Raw genomic sequence first — 23,141 nt, 5'->3', positions numbered from 1 at the left:
TCAGTCATTTTTTTGTTTCTTTTTTAGACTGTTTTCTATTGCTGTGTCTCAGAAAAAATATCTAATTTGCTTTTATCCCATCCAATATATTTTCATGTCAGATATTACAGGTTTCATCTCTAGAAGTTTATTTGGTTCTTTTTTTACATCTTTTATGTCTCAATATGTTCAGTTATGTTCAGTCTTTCCTCCAGCTTCTGGAACATATGAAATACTTACAAGAAATGTTTCAATGCTCTTGTCTACTAATTCTGAATCTGCGTCAACCGTAAGTTTTGACTGATTTTTCTCTTCATTATGGGTTGTATTTTCCTGCTTTGTACTCAGCTGAACTCTCATGGTAGAGTGAACCCCCAAAGGTATCCATGCCTTAATCCCTGAAATTGTTATACAGTATATTAGTGAATATGTTACAAGGTATATTAGTTTTCTGGGGCTACTGTAACAAAGTACCACAAACTGGATGGCTTCAAACAACAGAAATTTATTCTTTCACAGTTGTGGGGGCTAGAAGTCCAAAATCAAGGTGCCAGCAGGACCATACTCCTTCTGGAGGTTCTAGGGAAGAATCCTTCCTTAGAGGTGGTTGCCTGTAACATTTGGCATTCCTGGGCTTGTAGATTCATCACTCCAATCTCTGCCTTTGTCTTCACATTACTCCCCCGTGTATGTCTCTGTTTTACCTTCTTATAAGGATACTAGTTACTGGACTAGGGCCCACCCTAATCCATTATGACCTTATTTTACTAATTATATCAGCAAAGATATTATTTCCAAATAAGGTTACGTCCTGAGGTTCTAAATGGACACGAATTTGGGGAAAACACTTTTCAACCCAACATACATGGCAAAAAAGGATGTTGCAGATATAATTAAGGCTATGGACCTTAATAAAGAGAGAGGGGGAAACCATCTTGGATTAGCCAGGTGGGTACAAGCTAACCCAAGGAGCCCTTAAAAGCAGAGAATTTTCTCTAAGAGGAGTCAGAGATGCAGCAGAACGGAAGACAGGGAGGAACCTGACACAACTTTGCTGGAGGGGCATCACATGGAAAACCTGAGAAAAGAGGCAGACAGCCTATAGGGCAAAGACTGGCACCTGACTAACAGCTAGCAAGGAAATGGGGGCCTCAGTCTTACAATCACAAAGAACCAAATTCAGCCAACAACCTGAATGAACTTTGAAGCAAATTCTTCCCCAGAGCCTCCAATAAAGAAAACAAATCTGTGAAAACCTTAATTTCAGCCCATGAGACCCTAAGCTGAGGGCCTTTTGTTTGTTTGCCAAAAACAGAACATCAGTTTCATAAGATTTTACTAAGGGAAATGTTTAAACCGAGAATATGACAGCCCATTAATTCCACCCATCTGTGTAAAACAAAATGCTTAGTTGAGCTTCTGACCAGTCTGTAAGACACTTAAACAGAACTAACACTTCTACATTTGTTTATATTTTTGTGTACATGTACACCCAAGCCTTATGATACTAAAACATCTTTCAAATACAGAAAGGTTTTAACAACTCCAACTTCAATGAAATATTGAATGTATTCTGTGTACTTAGTGCACAACAAGGGATTCACACAGTGAAGATGTGCCAGCAGATGTCTAAGTGAGGGGCACTTTATGTCTGACCAGCCTGGGTTTGCAACTATCAGCTATACATGACTTGGAAAAGGGACTTCAACTCTGTCGTCCTGTTTCCTCATGTATAAAATGGGCTATAACATAACTCATAGATCACGTGTGAACAGCAGAAGAGAAATAACATACCAGAATGTTAAATTAATGTCAGTGCCTCTCCATGCCCTGTCTCAACATAATGCAAATGGTCCAAAACCCTATAAAACTCCAATGCACATCAGCAATCAGACCAGATAGACAAAAAAGTGATACGAGTTACAGCTAAAACTAGGTCTCAGCCCTTTCCTTACAGAATGATTCCCATTAATTACACACACAAAAAAACTTACATAACAACAATCTGTATACTTATATGACATGAAAAATATATGAAAACAACAATGACAAAAAATAGGCACAGAAAATAAATTGCAGGGCTTCCCTGGTGGCGCAGTGGTTGAGAGTCCGCCTGCCGATGCAGGGGACGCGGGTTCGCGCCCCGGTCCGGGAGGATCCCATGTGCCGCGGAGTGGCTGGGCCCGTGGGCCATGGCCTCTGAGCCTGCGCGTCCGGAGCCTGTGCTCCGCGACGGGAGAGGCCACAACAGTGAGAGGCCCGCATAACGCAAAATAAATAAATAAATTGCAAAGAAATATACCAAATTATTAACAGTGTGAATGTAGTGGAATTATGGATGCTTTTTTCTTCCCACTGGCCTACATATTCTAAGTTTTCTATAAGGAGCACATAAAGACACAAATTTAAACTCCTTTGTGAAACTCAAAATCCTTCACCTCACTATGTCATATAACTTCCCCACAAAATGCCTAAGAAAAGGCAGAGAACGGCAAAGCTTAACTGAGGTGGAGATGCTAGCTGGGCCCCTCATCAGCCACAGATCTCAGCCTATTCATTTTCCTAGCCTCACTAAGCACAATTCCTATTCTAGCCTCTGCAAAATCACAAATTATCGTGTGGCAGGGGACTTTAAAGATTGCTCTCAAATAGTTGCAACCATGAATAAGAACCCTTGAATGCTTCATTATAATTTTATAATTGGAGGAAAAAAATTTACTTAGGTTTTGTAATTTGAAACAATCAATTATCATCCATGGTAAAAAAACAGACTTTATTATTGTTATTGAGCTCTAAATATACATACTTCCAGAACTTATCTTTCTAATCATATGAGTCCCTTTCATGTAGTGAAAAATACAAATTCAAATTCTTCTCTGGAAATCAAAAGTTAAAGAACAAAAGTCTGCCTTAGGCAAAAGATCACAAATCAGTAAACGTATCTATTCTGACTAACCAACCTACTTAAAATGAAGATAGTTATAAAAATTTATATAAATTTCTATAAAGACCTGTTTATCAACAGATATTATCAAGCAGCAATCTCCTGAACAAGTGAAGAAAATGATCAGGATGGTCACACAAAGATTCTGAATAACAACTCATTTAAGTTTGCAATGAAATTAGACACCTTCTTTTATATACTGAACATTATATATAATACATACAATTTTAAATTTTTTTTTTTATTTTCCCCACTTCCCTTTTTCCAGGAGATTCAACATTACTGCTGATGGTCTTATCAACCACAATCGCAAAAAGAGATATAACCTCCACCATATTTACTTTTGCAAGAAAAATTCACTTAACACAAAGAATTTGAGAGTTAACATACTACATAACAGTGCAATCATCGTAAATAACCAGCTTTTTTCAAAGTCTAAATAATTCAATGCAAAAAATTAAGTTTTGTTAGCCAGAATATGTGTGAAAGCTTCACTCAGCTTATGCTAATTTAATTATCAATTTTACAACATATAAGAAAGTTAAAGTTACTATGAGAAGACCATTGAATATATAGAAAAATAATAAAGCTACTGTACACTCCTAAGTTGCCATTTTATTCTTGGAAACTGTGTAAAACTTAGTAAGTTTCCAGCATTTTGCAAACATACATCAGACATACACACATAAATATCCCTTAAGAATATTCTACAATTTTGATAAAACATTCCAAAATTTAAAATTAGAACTAATACACATAAATACATACTACCACCACTTTTACTGTCTTATGTATTATTACATATTAATTTGTAAAATAAAAAGAAATGTTAGCTACATTTCTCTACTTCAGAAAGCTAAAATTATGTGCTCTCCGACATGGTAGTAGAACCCTAAAACTTCAGAAACCTTGTAGTTTATCTAAATCAGTTTCAGTGACAATCTTTTTGAAAGATATTCAATGTCTATCCCCAAAAGAGGTATGTAAACTTAAAAGTTATCCCAGAATAATTAGTCTAAAACCGAAGCAAACCGAACTGAACTGCCAGATCACCGATGGATGCACCACCTTCTAGCTCCATCTGCTGGAGTCACAAAATACTTCAATATAATATACAACACTATGAAGCAAATAATCTATCACTTTTTAACCATACAGACAAAACACTTCATGAACTTCAGTAAGAAAATTAATCCAAGTTCAGCCATATTCAATAATTTCCAAAATAACAAAACTAAGTTAAAACCAATATTTCACTGGAATTAAGGATCTGATCCAATTGTCAAAAAGTGACATATAAGTTAAAAAACGCTATGAAGAAAGCATAAGCTTTAAAGGAAAGACTGCAAGTTTGCTTTTGAATAGCGAGTATTGTGAGAACTTCAGAATTAAAATAGCTTTTGGTTATGCACTTAGAAGGGAAAAAAAACAAAAAGAACGATTTTAGCAATAAGCTATTAAACTTTTTAAGTTTTTTCTTATAACAAAAAAGCAATACACATCTACTATAGAAATATTATACAAGGCAAACACCAAAACAAACTTCGTTTATAAATATAAATTTTTTATATCATATAATCCCACCACCCAGAGAAAAACATTTTTTTTGACATCTTTCTATATCAACAAATACTCATCTACATCATCATCATCATCTGTAATGGTCAAAAAAGCATTCCACTGTTTGGATCTACCAAAGTTTAATTAAGCAAATTTCCTACTTAGACTGTTTTTTATCTTTACTATTATAAACAATATATATGCAGTAACTATAGTGATGCACATTATAACAAATCACTGAACTACTGAGACCAATTAACTAGAAATTGTTAGTAACATTTAATTAACAATGGTACCTTAAAATATAGTAAGAACTGACTTTTGATTTAATATTTATACATAAGTAAACATAATACTTATTTTTCATTTTTTTAAGTTTAATTGCTTATAATCTAAAAGTCTGAATTTTCTGACCTTCTGTGGGACTTGAAAATGTATAAAACAAAGATGGATTTTGTACTGTTCCTTCATCATGTCCAAAACAGCACATTGGCTATTCATGTTGACAAATCAAAATAAAACACACACACCTTGCAAAGCCAAGTCAGATTCACTGGGGTTATCTTTTAACAGGCTGAATCTTAAAACGGGCAATCATGCTCTAAATGTGTGTCTCTGTCTGGTCACAAGTGAGTATGGATAGCTTAGCAAAAACTGGGCCCCACTGAGAGAAAATACCTCAAAAACTGAAGAATTATTTCCTTATTTTATTTAAGGCTACAACTTAATTACATCCCAAGATGTATCGATGTTTCATTTTTATATTAATTTTACACTCACAGACATAGAATTACCATTTTAAAATGAATAATTCAGCGGCATTAGTGCGTTCGCAATGTTGTGCAACCACGACCTTTATCTAGTTCCAAAACATTCTCATCACTCAAAAAGGAAAACCCATTAAGCAGGTGAATCATGATTTTTTTAATTTATGGAACTGAAGAGTTTCATATTTTTCTACTAATTTTTTTAACAGTAGTCAAGAAACAGAAAGTGAATACAAAGAGATACTTTCTTTTTTCTGTCCATTTTTTATGCTTTTTCTATTTTAATTCTAATAATAAATTATAATAATAAAAATAACAATACAAATTTTAGCCATCATTTTAATTTGCCATATCTGCCCCTTTTGTATCATCCTATAATAAACTATATTATTAGTTATTAATGTAATTTATTAATTCTAGCCCAGAGAAGTGAAGTGGCATTACAAGGTAATATAGTTAACACATAACATTTCAAACACATGTCCACGATCCAAACACTGTACTTAAGCCAAGCTGAATATATTTACACATACCAAAGCATTACTGACACGTATCTTAACCTCTAATCCTCACGTGATCCACACATTAATGGCACAATCGTTCCATATTGATCATTTTTAGAATAAGCCATTAAATTTCTCTTCAAATTAAGTCTACTTTTACCGAAGTATTCCTAATGATACAATTAATAACTATTACTCATCCAATCAATGAATCGTTATTGAACATTTTCAGTGTGCAAGAACTGGGACAGGTGCCTCATGGGAGATTAAGAGAATTTAAGACATGTTCCCAGTCCTCAAAGACGTTAGCACAAATTCACAAAACATTTCTGGCTCTGAACTGACACTATCTCCAGGGGACCCAAAACTTCACCCCAGTCAGAGCAGGGGCTTGTAGAGGTCAGGTGGTCAGGAGAGTTTCAGCTCAGGTCTCACACGTCTCACAGTGGGGCCCTGAACCTGTTCTGTGGTTCTTTCCCCAGCTCTGGAATGCACAATTGGAATGGATATGCTCAAAAGCAGGCAGAATCCCCACAATGGTTCCCTGACCTGTGGAGAAAGGGCTATTATAGTGAGAAAGGCCAAACAGAGGCCACTAGAACTGCCTTTAACTAGGAAAATAGTAACCCAAAAGAAATCCAACATTCCTGAAGGTAATGCAGGGATTAGTGGAGCCATCAAGGACTTGAAAGATGAGGGGTAGTGATTCCCACATCCCCAAGAAAGACGGATCTTGGAGAATGACAGTGGATTCTCGTAAGCTTAACCAGGTGGTGACTCTAATTGTAGCTGCCGTAGCAGACTTGGTTTCGTTGCTAGGGTAAATGAACACATCTCCTGGTACCTGGTATGCGGCTACTGATGTGACAAATGCTTTTTTTCTCCATCCCTGTCCATAAGGCCCATCAGAAGCATTTTGCTTCCAGCTGGGAAGGCAAGCAATACACCTTCACTATCCTAACTCAGGGATGTACCACCCCTCTGGAGCTACGTCACAATTTAGTTTGCAGGGATCTTGGTCACCATTCCCTTCCAGAAGATTGCACGTCGCTCCACTAAATTGATGATAGTACGCTAATGAGACCGAGCGAGTGAGAAGTAGCCACCACTCTAACTGGTCAGACATTTTCATATCAGAGGGTGGGAAATAAATCTAACAAAAATTCAGGAGGCTTCTACTTCAGCGAAATTTCTAGGGGTCCAGTGGTGTGGGCCATGTCAAGATACCCCTTCTAAGGACTGCTGCATCTGGCCTCTCCGACAACCAAAACAGAGGCACAGTGCTCAGTGGGCTTCTTTGGGTTTGGGAGGCAACATATTCCTCACTTGGTTCTGTTACTCTAGCCCACTTACTGAGTGACCCAAAAAGCTGCTGGTTTTGAGTGGGGCCCAGAACAAGAGAAGGCTTTGAAGCTCTGCAGCTCCAGGCGGCTATGCAAGCTGCTCCGCCCCTGGCCTTATGATCCAGCAGATCCAATGGTGCCGGAAGAATCAGCAGCAGACAGTATGCAGTTCGGAGCCTTTGGCAGCCCCTAGAGGTGAATCACAGCAAAGGCTCTTAGGATTTCGGAGCAAAGCCCTGCCATCCCCTGCAGATAACTACCTTCCTTCTGAGAAACAGCTATTGGTTTGCTGTTGGGCCTTAGCAGAGACTTGACTGTGGGCCACCAAGTTACCATGCGGCCTGAGCTGCCCATCATGAAATGGTGTTATCTTTATCCGGCCCACCAAGCCATAATGTGGGTGTGCACAGCAACATCCCAAAGTCAGAGGGAGGTGGTGTAGACATGATCACACCCGAGCGGGCCCTGCAGGCACAAGTCAGTCGCATGAAGAAGTGGCCCAGATGCCCACGGTCCCTACTCCTGCTGCTCTGCTTTCTCTCCCCTGGCCTCGTGGGGATTCCTCCGGATCAGCTGGCAGAGGAGGACAAGTCTGGGCCTGACTCACAGACCCTTCTGCACAATATGCACACACCGCCCCCAAGTGGACAGCTGCAGCACTACAGCCCTCCTTGGGACACCTCCAAAGGACAGGGGTGAACGGGAGTCCTCCGGGGGACAGGACTTTGGGCAGTGTACCTGACTGTTCACTTTGCTTGGAAAAATGGCCAGACATGCGATTACATGTTCATATTGGCCAACGGCTTGGCTGGATGGCTGGGGACTTGGAAGGAACATGATAGGAAAATTGGTAACAAGGAAACTTGGAGAAGAGGTATGCAGATAGACCACTCTAAATGGGAAAAAAGAAAAAGGTGAAGATATTTGTATCCCATGTGACTGCTCATTAAAGGGGGACCTCAGCAGAGGATTTTAATATTAAAGTGGATAGAATTACCTTATCCTAGTTCTACAGATATCAGTCAACCTCTTTCCCAAGCCACCCCTGTAATCACCCAATGAGCTCATGAAAAAAGTGGCCATGGTGGCAGGGATGGAGGTTATGCATAGGCTCAGTGACACAGACTTACACTCTCCAAAGCTGACCTGCCTACTGTCACCACTGAGGCCTTCAAACTCATACTGGAACTATCCCATGGGCTCTCCTGGGTCTCCCTTATGACAGTTTGACCCCATTAATTGTTATAATTTTTTAAAAGCAAAGAAGCAAGCATATCTGAGGTTGACAAATCTTCAACCCCAAGACAATCTAAGGAAATAAACACTCCCTTGGATGTCATCCACAAGGTTAAAAAAAAAAAACTATGAATTCAGAAGAGAAAGATAAATAGGAAGTTTTATGAAATTCACTACATGCAGTAAAGGATACAGATCTACCAAAAAATTAGAAGCAGAAACAAAGTCAGGGGTCATAAAACCCTCAAGAACAACGTCCAGAGCTGACGGCTTAGGCTTCCCAAGACCAATTTCTGAGAATACATCTAGAAGCAATGATAAAACTTAGAGGGCTCTTCCTCTAGCTCCCCAACTTTCAGCTGATGTGGTCCCCTGGAGGTTAAAGTTAACGTTTATAGTTTATCTACTCACTCAACAGATGTTTACTGGGCTACCACTATGTGAGAAGCACTGTTCTTAGCCCTGATTTATAAACAAGGTACAATGCCTGAGCTTACACCCCTTAACATTATCATGAGAAAGACAACCAATACAAACAAATAAATTTACTTCCAAGGTTAATGCCTCCAGCATTAAGTAGATAGCATGTCATATACTGGTAGCTCTCACTTCCAGTCCATAAACAGAATAAAAGAAATGGCTCTGATTTAGAGTATTTGAAGGTCATTAAGTATATCAGACAATTTCTATTTAGCAAAACTGGAAACAAAGGCCAGTTCGCTCGTAGTACTAGTCAGCCTGGCCTGAGACCGCCCGCACTGCTCGTGAAAACACCTGGAGCCCAACCCTCAAAATTGTACGCCCACAGAACCCACAACCTTACAGAAAGCCGGGGCCAGAGGGAGTAGTCTTCAACAAACGTTTCAGACAACATATGCAAAAACCATTTGTAAATCGTATATTATCTATGTATCGGTTAACAACACACAGCACTGTCATCTAAAAATAATTCACCAGAAAAATCCTGATAAATATATTTTTCAACTCACCATTACTTTCCAGGTTGTTTCCTGCCTTTCACAGTGACTTTTCAACAGATGGCTTACTTTTTGCGTCAGTTTCAGTAAAAACCTTAATTTGCTTGAGTTTTTCAATTGCTAAGCAACATAAATGCAGTTATTTCTCTTAATTCACGTAATAATTAGCCCTAAGTTTACTGAATTCATTTGGTCTTCAGAGCATCAATGACTCTGAAGCCTGACAGAAACCACAAGCCCAGTGTAAAGTAGGCAATAGACTAATATGTTAAAATTCTTCTTGTCAAGAAACAGGATAAGCAGTATTAAAGGACAACTGGGAAGGAAATGTTTGCAATTAACCTGATAGATAGCTAATACCTAAAAACACTGCAAAATGGGCAAAGGAAATACAGGGAGGCAATTTACTAAAAAATAAATACAAATGACCTAGAAATGTGCTTTGTTAAATGTCCACCCTCACTAGTAATTAAAGAAATGTAAATTTTAAAAGGGAAATTTCTCATCTATTGAATTGGTAGGTTTTTTTAACTAACACCCAAAATTGGTGAAGATACATTTTGGGAATAGAGATGCTCACACACTACATGAAAGTGGAACTGCTAGCAAAAATCAGACAGTTTTTCTGAGGAATAATTGGGAAATATCTTTTCAAAAACCTTTAAAGTATGCTTACTGGGAAAGTAAACTGCAGAAATTTGTCCTAAAGACAAACATTTATTTGTAAAGATGTACAATGTAGCTTTTTAAACTAAAAAACTGGGAACAATTCATGATTATAATGGCTCTAGGCAATATTGTAAATAGCACAGAAAAGTACTTCAGGCATGGAAACCTCCCCACTATATGATGATGGGTGCAAAGACAAATCGACAGTGAGTACAGTAGGGTTCCATTTCATTATTTATTTGGTTATGTGTTCACATGTGCACTCACACAACATTGAAGGGTTTAGGTCACAGTATCCACAGTAGTTCTCTGGGTTGTAGGATTAATTTATAATTATTATTAATTATAAATTAATTATTAATTTATAATTAATTAATAAAAAATTTATTTTCTTCACTGTAAATTTTGTTTTCCAAATTTTCTACAGCAAACATGTATTTCTTTAAACACACACAAATAGGTAAGAAAAAATGTAGTTATCTGTATAAACTCCAGATGGATTAAACAGTTAAGTGTAAACAAAACCATTTTTTAAAGAACAAGAAAAAAAAGGAGTATTTGTCACATCTCAGCAAGGGAAAGGATCTCCTAAACACAAAAAGAGAGAAATCAAAGGAAGAAAAAGACTGGACAACATAAAAATGCAAAAATTCTGTAACAACAACCAAAAAAAAATTAGAAAGTAAACTAACAACTAGAAAAACATATTTATAAAAATCTGATAAATAGCTGATGTATTTCACATATAAAGAGATAACATAATTCAATATGAAAAAAGTAGGCAAAAGACAGTGAAATATATTTAAAAGATATGTGTATTAGATTTAATTTATTTTATAAATTAAAATTAAAATGTCCTATCTCACTAAAAATGTCCAGAAAATGACAGAGCCAAGATTGGAATTCAGGTCTATTTTGCTTCAAGGCAATATACCATGTTGCCAAAATAAGTCATTTCTTTTTTAAACCACATTAATTTTAACGTTTGTCTGTGACAAAAGAGTTTTCCCCTTTCTATCATGCATTTTGAAATGACTGAAGAAACTAACAGCAAATAAATAAAATGGAAACTATGGTGGGGTTTTTTTTTAGATCCTAAATGGAGGTTGAGGAGTTCTTCTGACATATCCAGATAAACCAAAATTCTCTTGCTAAATATTTAAATGAAACTGTATTTATCAAAATCACAGTCAGCATAAAAACTGCTTCTTGTAGAAAAGCCTTTCACAACTAATTATGAATAGGAATAGTAAGTAAAATCTGGTTTTCTGATTTTATTAAAAACTCAAATGGTTTACTGAAGGAAGATGCAAATTATTAAAGAAACTAAGAAAAGGAAAAATTTTAAATATAGTACAGTAGAAAATCAAAACATTAATTGTGATTATATTAAGCAATATATACTAACCATGAATCAGGGAGCCATTCAGCCACTGAATATAGTAGTTTTGAGGAAAAGAAAGCAGGATTTCATTGCTGATTATTGAAAAGGGTAAAAGCAAAACTGCCCCAGCTGAAACTGCTAGAGTGAACGTGCTCAGAAACAACCTGGAAGAGAAGAGCATCATTGTCACCAGTGGTTGGAAAACGCAAAGAATATGGGAGTAATTCAAAAAAAAATAGAATCAAAACTCTTACATTTTATAAATCCAAAAAAATTACATATGCATTTCATTGAGTATATGTAGTGGAAGACAAGTGATATACGTATGGTCCTGGAAGTTAAACTAGACCAACTCTAAAACTTACTCTGTGAAAAAACCCTTAAGTCTAAAGAGTTGGCCTAAAGCAGACATACACTAGAGACAGAATACTTCGCACATTTTACAAAGAATAAATTGTAGCCTCATTCCTCTTTTAAATTTAAGTATTTATTTCACAATTGCATTTAATTAACAACTATGGCAATATATGCTAACAGTAACACAAAAACCGGTTCAGGTGAAAAAAATGCTTGTGAACACAGTATGAAGAAAGAATTATGAGAAAATGGTTATTTCAGGAAGAAGAAACTTACAAACCTATTGGTCTACCATCTCTTAAAATGGGTAAATGTTAAATAAACTACATAGTAAACTGTAGGCAACTATTAGAATTATACATTAAACAATATTTAAAACACAATTTTGTCATTTTTTGAAATAAGGTATCTCTAATATGTACTAATATGGAAAGATGTCTAAAATAAATTAAAAATAAAAACACGAAGAAAAGCATGGACAATATAAAACACGCTCTCCCCCGCCCCCCCCACAAAGTGCATATTTACACACAGGAAAATAGATGTACATTTAAAAATCTAGCATAATACATAACAATTCCTAGGACAGTGGGACTACAGGGGCTTTCTCAGTTACACGTCTGAAATGTCTAAAATTTTATATCTGATTTTTTAAAGATTATTTTAAAAGATAAAATGGCAAAGGAACCTCACTGACATTAGAGATGAAACCTTAATTTAATATTCATTCCACTAAATTTAATGTAGAAAGAATGTGAAAATACATGTAAGAAGATATAAGAAAAAATCACACTAAACGCTCAAAATACACATCCAACAGAGTAACTTTGAGGCCAATGCCATCTTGTGGCAACCAACAGAAGCGTTTTCCTACTTAAAAGCTGAAAATAACCATGAAACCTCCCCTGTTCAGTAAATCACTAGTGAATTTTTTAATGTAGACCATATGATACACACCAAAATACAATTCAGTTCAGACACAGAAAAAGCCTTACAAACGGGTTTTGCTGAACGGACAACACGTTTCCTGGGAAAAGCAGAGACACACCCTCGCCCCAGGCCCACTGCCATCTCCAGCACTTACCCACCAGTGCCTCACGCAACCTTCATTTCTGTCCTCGCAAGTCTGTCGCTACCATTCCTTCCTTCTTCCAACATGAAAATTAAGAGCACATCCACGACCTCCCATTCCAGGCCCCGCACAGTTCTCCCAATCTGCCCTTCCAGGCTCCTCTGGCCACGACAGAGTCCCACACACAGGCAGGCTTACCTAAGCTCCTTGCACCCAGCGTGAACGGGCTTTCGGGCTCCGTGCCCTGGGCACAGTGGGCCCTCTCCCTCGGGTCCCCGTGCGTCAGCTGCCCCGTGAAGCACCCCTCAGCGGCTCCCTTCGCGCTCCTCTCAGTAAAGTCCCTCCCTCCTCTTGGTGCTCATGACACCGACCCGCGCGCAGCAGTGCAGGCTCACCATGTCTTCCGGCTCTAAAGCTGGGAGATGTAATCTGACCAAGGAGTAAGCTTATGAGGGCAAACAGATGAAGTTTCTGAAATCAAAAGTGACCCAGAAAATCCTAAATATATATGGTCACTGTAAATATAATACTGGATCTTACGTCAAAAACCTTCTAGGGACTTCCTTGGTGGCGCAGTGGTTGAGAATCCACCTGCCAATGCAGGGGACATGGGTTCAAGCCCTGGTCCGGGAAGATCCCACATGCCACGGATCAACTAAGTCCGTGTGCCACAACTACTAAGCCTGCGCTCTAGAGCCCGTGAGCCACAACTACTAAGCCTGCGCTCTAGAGCCCATGAGCCACAACTACTGAGCCCGTGTGCTACAACTACCGAAGCCTACGTGCCTAGAGCCCATGCTCCGTAACAAGAGAAGCCACTGCAATGAGAAGCCCACGCACCGCAATGAAGAGTAGCCCCTGCTCTCCACAACTAGAGAAAGCCCGCGCGCAGCAATGGAGACCCAACACAGCCAAAAATAAATAAATTAATTTTTTTTAAAAAAACCCTCTAGAATCTACTGCACTTTAGGTATTGTGATTGGCCCTAGACATACAAAAAAAGGTAATACCATGCTCCCTGTTGCCCTTGAGTAGCTGTGAGAACTATCCATAAAAGGCTGATGGGACAGAATTAAATGCTGGCAAGAGGTCCTCAAGGTAAGGCCCTGGGTCAAGTCAGAAAATGGCAGCCGTCACTGCTTACACAACTATGAAACAGTGCACCTCGGAATTGAAGGCAACCTCAGAAATGTCGCCTTCTGAAACGGAGCAGATTCTGAGGACAGAGCCAACAGGACTGCCCAGTGAGGGATGAGAGAGGGCTCAGGGATGACCAAGACCACCTCCTGAGAGTGGGCGGGGTGGAGCAGCCATCAGCTGTGACATCCACGGTGACCGGGACGGCTGCAGCTGAGCAGGCTGGTGAGGGAGATGAGGGAGCCAGCTTTGGCTCTGTGGAGTCTGACATGTCCACAGGGCAGGAAAGTCACAGACACCATGCTTCACGTTCCTCTCTACAGGCTACCAGGTGGCCTGGGATGTCTATCTGCCCCATTACTGGTTGCGGTCTCTGCTCACTGGCCAAGGCGCCGTCTGCCAAGGCTCTCCACTCTCAAGTTCCTCTTCCCTTTGTGGGAAGTTACGTTTGGAACGAGGAACTATATCGGGTTCCTTGTCAAATAAGTTATTCACCTGTTGGTCTCTATCCATATGGACTCAAGATTGCCCTGCTCTGTTCTGTGTCAGACCCAGGACAATCCTGACTGTGACGCTCAGACTGTCCCTGAGTTACGTGTGAAAGCCCCTGAAGGCTCCCCTGTCTTCCTGATGTGCTGCCATCACTCTTGAGCACTTCCCTGCACTGTGGTACTACAAGATGGACGAAAGGAGCCTGGAACTTTCCCTACCCCAGCCCTGAAATCAGCCTTCCCCCCAAGGAGCACTGATTCCTTTTAGTGGAAACAAAAATCTGGGCGCTAAATATACTCCTTGCTCTTGGGGTGTCATGCTCCCAGGTGAGCATGGACAGGCAGTGGACAGGCAGCTCTAGGCGGCGTAAGCATGCACTACGTATACATGTACATACAAACACGTACGTGTACCCCCACACTTCACATCTAGATTGGGTTCAGTGACTCTACACTGAAGAACGTGAGTCCATACAGATACCTCCAACTGCACCCCCACAACTTCGTGCTCACTGTCGTCTTCCCGCTCTCCCCACTGTCTTTAACAGCCTCCTGCCACACTGACCCCCTCACCCTAGAGGCACCATGTGCTCAGGTGAGCCCCACTTTGGACTGCCCTGCCCTGTGAACACCCTCCCCACCTGAGCACTGACAGCCAGGCCAGGCCATCCCCCAGGGACACCCTTCCCACCGTACACGGGCTCTGACTCCCCAGCACGGTGGGCGCCCCTCCTCAACACCCTGGGACAACATCGTGCCTGATCCCCTCTGCAGGAAAACTTCCCTTCTCCTCTCAAATCCTGAGTCAACACCTGGTCGCCCCCTCGTGCTCCGAGCCCCGCGCCAGGCCCCCCCTCCTGCCTGGACAAGCCATCCTTAAAAGCAGTTTCACCAGTTAGGCGCTTTGATCCAAATCAAATCAAACAACCAGCTGAGAGAAAATGTCATTTAGGGTTGAAGAGAACAGAGAGAGTGAATTTGGGGGCATGAGTGGGTACAAACAGAGGACAGAACGAAGGCCTTTAAGGAGCGGAAGAGAGAGCAAAGGTGGGTTTAAAGGGAGGTGAGAGAGGCCAGGGGAAGACTCCTCAGCCTGACGCGGGGCTGCAGTAAGCGGCCAGGAACCCTCCCTCGCTCCCTCCCTCAGGCAGCCAGATGGTGCTGGCCATCACCTATCCCTGGGGACGTGTCTGAACCCCTTCAGAACCCTGGGCCACTGTTTCTCCTCCTTCAAGCACAGCATCTCATTCCGCTCCTTCCTCTTCAGTGGGAGGAGGGCGGGCAAGGAAAGAGGATGGGGGGAGAAGTACAGCAACCCCGAGCTCACACCTGCCGCGCACCGAGCACCCCCCCACCTTTTTTGGCGTATGTTATTTAATCCACACAACATGCTACAAGGCAGGTGGTAGCTCAAGCTCACATATGGAGGACAGGCACCTTTCTCAATCTATTCTGAACGCAAGTTAATCTTGAGTTCAGAACGTGAACCCAGCTCTGCCTGACTCCTCGGTTCTCACTCACTCCACCGCAGAAGGGAAGAAAGGCAGCGGGGACAGACAGACCAGCGGGCGGGGCAGCTAGGGGGACAGGCAGGTGAGAGCTGCCCTTCCAGGTGACCTTCTGCGCCACACTTCCCGTTCCTGAATTTATAAGGGCGCACGCGTCTACCTTCAGGAAGGGGACATCTGTGCGCATCACCATGATGCAAAAACCAGCTGCTGGGAGAAACCCAAACCCCTCAGACAGGCCACGCCAGCTGCCATGTAAAGCAGGTGAGGCCGCTCCCCGGCACCACCACAAGGAAACAGCCATATTTTCATAAACCACAATGCAAGTGTAAAATCCAATGGGATATGTTCTTGTCTTTTTACAAATTATTGGTCTACAAATGCAGTTAAGTAGATTTACCACCAAAAGCAGAATGCAGACTAAACCGAGAGGGGTGCACATCTCACAAGTACTTCATACCTGGAGGACTGGGAAAGGATTCATGTCTGCCCTTTAGCTGGGCTCTACAGACATCAGCATGCGCAAGCTTTCTGCTTTCGGAAAGCTAGGAGGAGCCTAAGAGGACCACGTGGGCCCATCTCCCTGCTCACAGCAGGTAATGCTCAATTAACCAGAACAGATGGCTGCCCCCCCCCCCCCCCCCCCCCCCCCCCCCGTTCCCAGGCCATTCGAACAGCCAAGAGTTTTCTTGCTTTCTTTCTTCGGCCCAGCAATTTTCCCAATCTTAAGCCCATTTCCTGGTTAAATCCTCTGAAGATTAAATCTGTTGGCTCCTTAAATAAGCAAATTTTAACAGGAGATAATCAATCTTCAATTGTCCATGTATTTGCTTATATGTACTTTCCAAGGAGAGGACTAACATTTGATAAAGGTGCTGTAATACTTTACGTGAATTTTTTCCATATTTCTGCCCAAAAGGCAAAATTAAGTTTTGAAAACTTATGACTTTAGAATGAGAAACAAGACAATTGAACATTAAAATACATACGAAATCCTGTTGACTATCGCATCTTCATCTTCTTGCTCATCTGCAAAAATGTTCAAGGTATTAATACTCTTTTATCTTCCAATAAAATGTTTCATTAATTTAATAAAAGCATGAACAAAAATATAAACTTGAAGAAGCAATTACTGAATAGAAATTATTTTCAAAAAGCACTGTTTATTTCAGCACAGATCAAAATCTAAATCTCATTAAATCAGAGAGGATAGAATATGTTAATGAACAGTGTTTTGATTGATCAAAAAATCCTGATTAACAAAATTCCCACATGTAAATTAAAATCTTCCAAAATTTTTAGTGCTCAAGGAAATAAAACTCAGTAGAACCCTAGAACCACTATCAAGTTTATTGTTATACAATGTCAGTGAAATTGCTAATGAATGAAATTTTCTGGTTGATAATAGCCAAAAAAAATTTTTACTATAAAATTAAAATTCAGAATTTTAGAACTCATATAGTTTTCTGTAATTTGAGTCTATTGTTAGTAATGGTAATAATGAGGACTTTCTTGGATCATCCTAAACCACCTTGTATACCATTGCCTTGATACTTCATCATTTCATTCAAGCTACAGACAGAAATATATCAAGTTCTGTGTCATTTTTAAGTAGGAGCAAGATGGCCCTTGCTCCTGTGCTTCCTCACCCTACCCTCTCCCTCTCTCATGGCTGTTGGCCATCTTTTTTGTCCTCCCACGTAATCTTACCAGCTAAGGCAACTATGATCCAATTACAAAAATGTTACACAACACCCCAGCCCCTCCTTCTCCCCAGTACCTAACTGGGGTTGTCCTCAAAGGCTCTCCCCATAGGTCTGTGGGATTCTGAGCGCCCACCTGTTTCAGTGACAATGGCATATTTGGGCCATTCTCTTAGTCCAATCTCCATTCTTAATTACTGACTGCCCAAAATAGTTTTATGACCAAAGAGACCACAAAATAACATAGTCACAATTAATTTTTATACTGTTGTACCCACATCCATCAACCACCATATCTTGAAGATTGTTTTAAGAGCTTCATATCCATTTCAATTCTATTGCCAACCTTCTACCAACCAGGTCCAGGGTCCCCATTACCCTCTCCCGTGATTACTTTAAAAAGCACCTAATAAATACCCTATTTTCCTGCTCATCATCCCCTGATTTCCTCTAAAACAATGCATTATTCATTCATTCTCTATCTCTCCCTCCTTCTGTGTCCATAATCTATGAAACCTGGTGCCAAAACATCTTTTAAAACAGCTAAGATACTGTCTTGGGTCCCAGGTCTTCAAAATTTTGAGAGATTATAGTATCCAAGGAGTATTTCAGTGCAGTCACAGAGCCAAGTAGTGCACTAGAGCAAGCACTATTTCCTGATTTCTTCCAAAATTCTGACAAGTTTAAAATAACATAAGGAAGCTTTAATATATGGAATCCTTAAATATTCACATGGCACCTACTATTAGCCCAGCATCACAGGTGGAAATCTTGTGATTTCTAGGAAATAGCTGAGATTTAACAGAAGTCAGTGAAGTAACTGGTTAGTTACTCACAAAACTCTGGCATAAACATCTATGAATTAATTAGCACAAAATTCATTAAAAAAAAGAAAAGATACAGTGGTCCCTCTGGTGAGATAAGGATACATATTAAATAATAAAAGGATAATATAATATATAATTTAATGCTAAATGGTATTATGGAGACTCTAAATTCTATACCGCTTCAGAAAGAGAAAAGATATTCTGATAGAGAAAGAACTGGGTGGGGGTGATGAGGGGTATGTTCAAATTCAGAGCCAGTCACAGGGAACCAAATATCCTCATAAACTCTGGAATTTCCCAGAAAGAAAAGAGCCCTGGACTATTCTTAGTTGAACATAAGAATGGTGATAAAAAAGGGCTCGGGTCTAAGAAGATTACCCTGCCAGTAGTCAGATTCCCTGGAGGTTATTTTTAGGGCTCTTAGTACCAGGCAACTGCTTGCTTCAATCACAGGCATACTGAATATACTAACTATGCCGATGGGCACCACATAGCCGTGGGCCATGCCTAGACCACCTGGCTTTAGAATCAAAGCTTTAGTAACAATGTGTCTACTAACCTGATTTTCTCTTGTATCTTGTGATGATGAAGTAGGAGACAATGTAGAGAATGGCAAAGAGAAGGAAACAGATCTGAAACAAAACAAATTTAACAGATCATTTACATTTTTTGCATATCTTTTTAAGTAATAGAAGATACATCTTTGGTATTAATAGGGAAAAAGAATTTAATCAATTACAAAGTAAAAATTTTAGCTAATAAAAAGTGTTATGAAATATTAACTTATACAAACTAGTCAGCCCAGCTTAAAAACCACTCCAGAAAAAAAGCCCAACAGACATTTTGCTTTTCATAACTTGACCAAGTTGTTTTCAAAATCATGTGGAACTATAAAGAACCAGACCATCACCAACAAGTTTGAAAAATGAAGTCAATGAGAGGCTACTAACCTTACCAATATTAAAACATACTATTAATATAAAGCTTCAATAACATTTAAAGAGTGTGCTGACACCAAAACTTGACAGATCAATGAAACAGATTCTATCATATAAAAATTCATGTCAGGTGGTTGTACATACACAATGTCTCACAAATCAAGGTGGGGGTGGGGGGCGGTTATTCAATAATTAAACATGTCAAAAAGAACAGCAGTTGAACAAGATACTTTTTTTTTTTTTTTTTTTTTTTGTGATATGCGGGCCTCTCACTGTTGTGGCCTCTCCCGTTGCGGAGCACAGGCTCCGGACGCGCAGGCTCAGCGGCCATGGCTCACGGGCCCAGCCGCTCCGCGGCATGTGGGATCCTCCCGGACCGGGGCACGAACCCGCGTCCCCTGCATCGGCAGGCGGACTCTCAACAACTGCGCCACCAGGGAAGCCCTGAACAAGATACTTTTTAATATTAAATTCCGTTTAATTTCTATCAGATCTAGGGGATGGCAGGCAAAAAAGGATGGGTGAAGGAATGAGAGATCTCAGTATAGTCAAAGATCAACTGTGCTTTAGATAAAGGTCTAATGGAGCTGTGGATCATGGTAGAAATATTTTGAAGACTTTCAAATGAAACCATTCCAGGGGATGATAAAGGCTCGGGATCACCCCTATGCATGGATTTCTGAAGAAGGGTTGGCAGCCGTATGACTGAGAATGATCATGGACTAGGCAGTAAATATCCACTGAGCAGAGTAGTGATATGATCTGACATACTGCAAAAGGCTCACTCTAGTTACACTGTGGAAAATAAATTAGGAGAAATGACGGAAGCAGGGAGACCAGTTAGGACTCACTGCAATAATATAGAGGAGAGGTCACTTACACCTGTGCTGTGGAGGTGTTAAGAAGTTATCAAGTTCTGGGTATGTTTTGAAAGCAGACTTGACAGGACTTGTAGGGATAAACATAAGGTTCTTGGCTTGAGAAACTGGACAGAGTTGCCATTTCCTGAGTCAGGGAAGATCAAAAGAGGAGTAGTTTGGGGGTAGAAATAAGAAGAGAGTTTAGGGCTTCCCTGGTGGCACAGTGGTTGAGAGTCCCGCCTGCCGATGCAGGGGGACACGGGTTCATGCCCCGGTCCGGGAAGATCCCAGGTGCCGCGGAGTGGCTGGGCCCGTGAGCCGTGGCCACTGCGCCTGTGCGTCCAGAGCCTGTGCTCTGCAACGGGAGAGGCCGTAACAGTGAGAGGCCCACGTACAGCAAAAAAAAAAAAAAAAAAAAAAAAAAAAGAATAGAGTTTACATTGCTGAATTTGAAACAGATATTATTCACTCAGGTGGAGAGGTTGAATGGGCAGTTGGATATAAAAATGTGTACAGCTCAGGGGAAGGAACCAGGCTAGGGGGAAAAAAAGAAGAGTCATCAGCAGACAGATGGTATTTAAAGCCATGAGACTAGATGAGGTTTCCACTGTAGGTGGTAAGTATAGCCAGAGAAGAGAAGTCTGAGGACACAGTCCTGGGCTCTCAAATATTTAGAAGCCAACTCGAGAGAAGGGAATCAGCAAAAGCTGACTGAGGAGCAGCATCAAAGAAGAGACTGACGTACTGAAAGCCAAGTGAAGAAAGTTTATCTAGGAAAAGGGAACTATCTACCGCGTCAAATGCTGCTGAAAGGCCAAGTAAGATGAACGCTGAGAACTGACAACTGGATTTAGCAACATGGAGGTCATCAGTGACCTTGACAAGAGCTGTTTTTCTGGAAGGGTGGAGGGAAACACCTGCCTGAAATGGATTAAGCGAGGAGAAAACTTGGAGCAAAATGAAAGTAGACAGTTCTTACCAGGAGTTTTATGATAAAGGACAGCAAAGGAAATGTAAAAGGGACTGCTGAGAGGGTTTTTTTAAGATGAGAAAAGTTATATAGTTGTTGAAATAATCCAGTACTTATTTCTGATGCAAGAAAGGGAGAATCGCTGAAGAAATGTGCTCAAGTTGAGGGGCTACATATACAAAAATTTATCCAGAGTAAAAAGGAGGAGGAGGAAAAGTAGGAACTGAGAGAATATTTGAGTCCCTCTGCAGGTGGGTAAGTAGATGGTGGCAGAAGCGCAAAGACATTATCTTTTGATGGCTTCTATTTTCTCAGTGTAAGAGACTTCATCAGATGAGTTACACACAACGGTGGGGCGAGGATATGTAAGTCGCGCAGGAGAATGGGAGAATAAATGGATGTGAGAAAAAAACACAACAGAAGTGAGGGGCGACTGGAAATGAAACGGCCTTTAAAGTTTCAGGCAAGCTCACGCCAAGACTCTAAGCAGCACAGGAAGCCTGATGATGCTATACAACACAACACAGAAGCTTGATTCTCAGATGCTGAGGCAGATGTAGGTGGAGTCCCCAGGAACTATCACAGGCTTGATGATTCTAACAAATAACCTATTCTCTCTCCTCCCCTTTACAGCATACACTTGTGGACTTCCACTTTTCACCACCACTCACTCACTCTTCCAACCACCTATCTGACTTCACGCCCACTGACCCACTCAAAGTGCTTCTGGCAGTGGTCAGTGATGTCCCAACAGCCAAATTACACTTTCATGATTTCACCTGCCCTCTAAGCAGCAACTTGCACGTCAGCAATCTTCCTCCTTCTCTGATTATTCTCCCAGACTCCACCACTAGCTTCCCTTTTCCTGCCAGCCTTTAAACATTATTCTTCTCTATGATTTCTGAGCAGAGCCAGAAATCTATTCTCATTCCACAAGCTCCTTATAGTTAACCTCATCTGCTCCCAGGGTTTGAACCACCAACCCCCAGAAATCCCTAGACCACTATTGGAGAACCACTGGTTTAGGGTGTTAGCAAGAGTGGGTGAAATAATGGGCCATGAAACCTAAGTGGATTGGGAGAAAAGTGTACCCAAGTGATGGATAGGAGTGGACATGCCAGTCAACTGAGGTTCCTGGTAGAGAAGCAGCTGCAATAAAAGTACTTGGACCAAGGAAGCTGGAAGAATACAAAGTTGTGACTAAAGCATGTTTTAGGATTTTTTAAATTAGTAATTAAAGGTGGAGAAGAGTAGTTTCAGGAGTTCCAAGGAGTTGGTGCAGAAGTGGTAGATGAGAAGGCATGAAAGTTAATGGACAAACAGAAATCAAAGAACCAAATTGCATGGCATGGGATAGAAATGACTAATGGAAAGCAATCCATCTAAGAGTAGAAGGCTAACAATTATAGAAACAAGTGTAAGTACTACTAATTTGGAAATAAAAGCTACCCACTATGAAAATAAACATACAACTATACCAGACTGGAACAACAAAACAAATCACAGAACTAGTTAGACTATTTTTCTAGTTCCAAAGACGGGGTAGGAGCAGTTGCCCCTTCTCTAAATGAGCACCTCTTTATCGGAGAGACTGACCCACGGGGATATGTAAGATGAGAACAAGCATAATGACGCCTCCTATTCTCCTACATTCATTGGAGACAAAAGGAAATTCCTAACCAAAAAAAGAAGGAAGTCATTCCAGCTCCCCACCACTAAAGGTGAGGTACAGCTGATAAAAAGAGAGAGGATGGGCTCTCACGGTTCTCTGAAAAGACTGAGCTTTTCTCTCCTGATCAGGGAAGGAAGAACAAGGCTACCAGAGCCCATAAGCAGAAGCACAGGGTGCATGTCCTCTGTGCCAGCTGACCCAAAGCAGGTGCTTCAGCCCTCACTGGGGGCCACACGGCTTTAGT

The 23,141-nt window shown here is 40.6% G+C and overlaps 1 protein-coding gene across 5 annotated transcripts in view; it reads right to left on the bottom strand.

Moving 5' to 3' along the window:
* Positions 1-23,141, bottom strand: part of LMBR1 (limb development membrane protein 1) — a 144,379-nt gene that overhangs the window by 98,277 nt on the left and 22,961 nt on the right. For 4 of the 5 annotated variants that reach the window (XM_059073697.2, XM_059073702.2, XM_067041753.1 and 1 more), the window contains exons 2-4: positions 19,017-19,089; positions 16,917-16,956; positions 11,387-11,526 (exon numbers count right to left, since the gene is read on the bottom strand). In XM_059073697.2, coding sequence (XP_058929680.1) covers positions 11,387-11,526; positions 16,917-16,956; positions 19,017-19,089 — 253 coding nt within the window. The remainder of the gene's footprint in view (positions 1-11,386; positions 11,527-16,916; positions 16,957-19,016; positions 19,090-23,141) is intronic. The other variant, XM_059073704.2, reaches the window with a different exon arrangement.

This window comes from Kogia breviceps, chromosome 9, assembly GCF_026419965.1.
Source record: "Kogia breviceps isolate mKogBre1 chromosome 9, mKogBre1 haplotype 1, whole genome shotgun sequence".
NCBI classification, from domain to species: domain Eukaryota; kingdom Metazoa; phylum Chordata; class Mammalia; order Artiodactyla; family Physeteridae; genus Kogia; species Kogia breviceps.
Note: the sequence above shows the minus strand (reverse complement) of the source record. Positions and strands in the feature narration are given on the sequence as shown.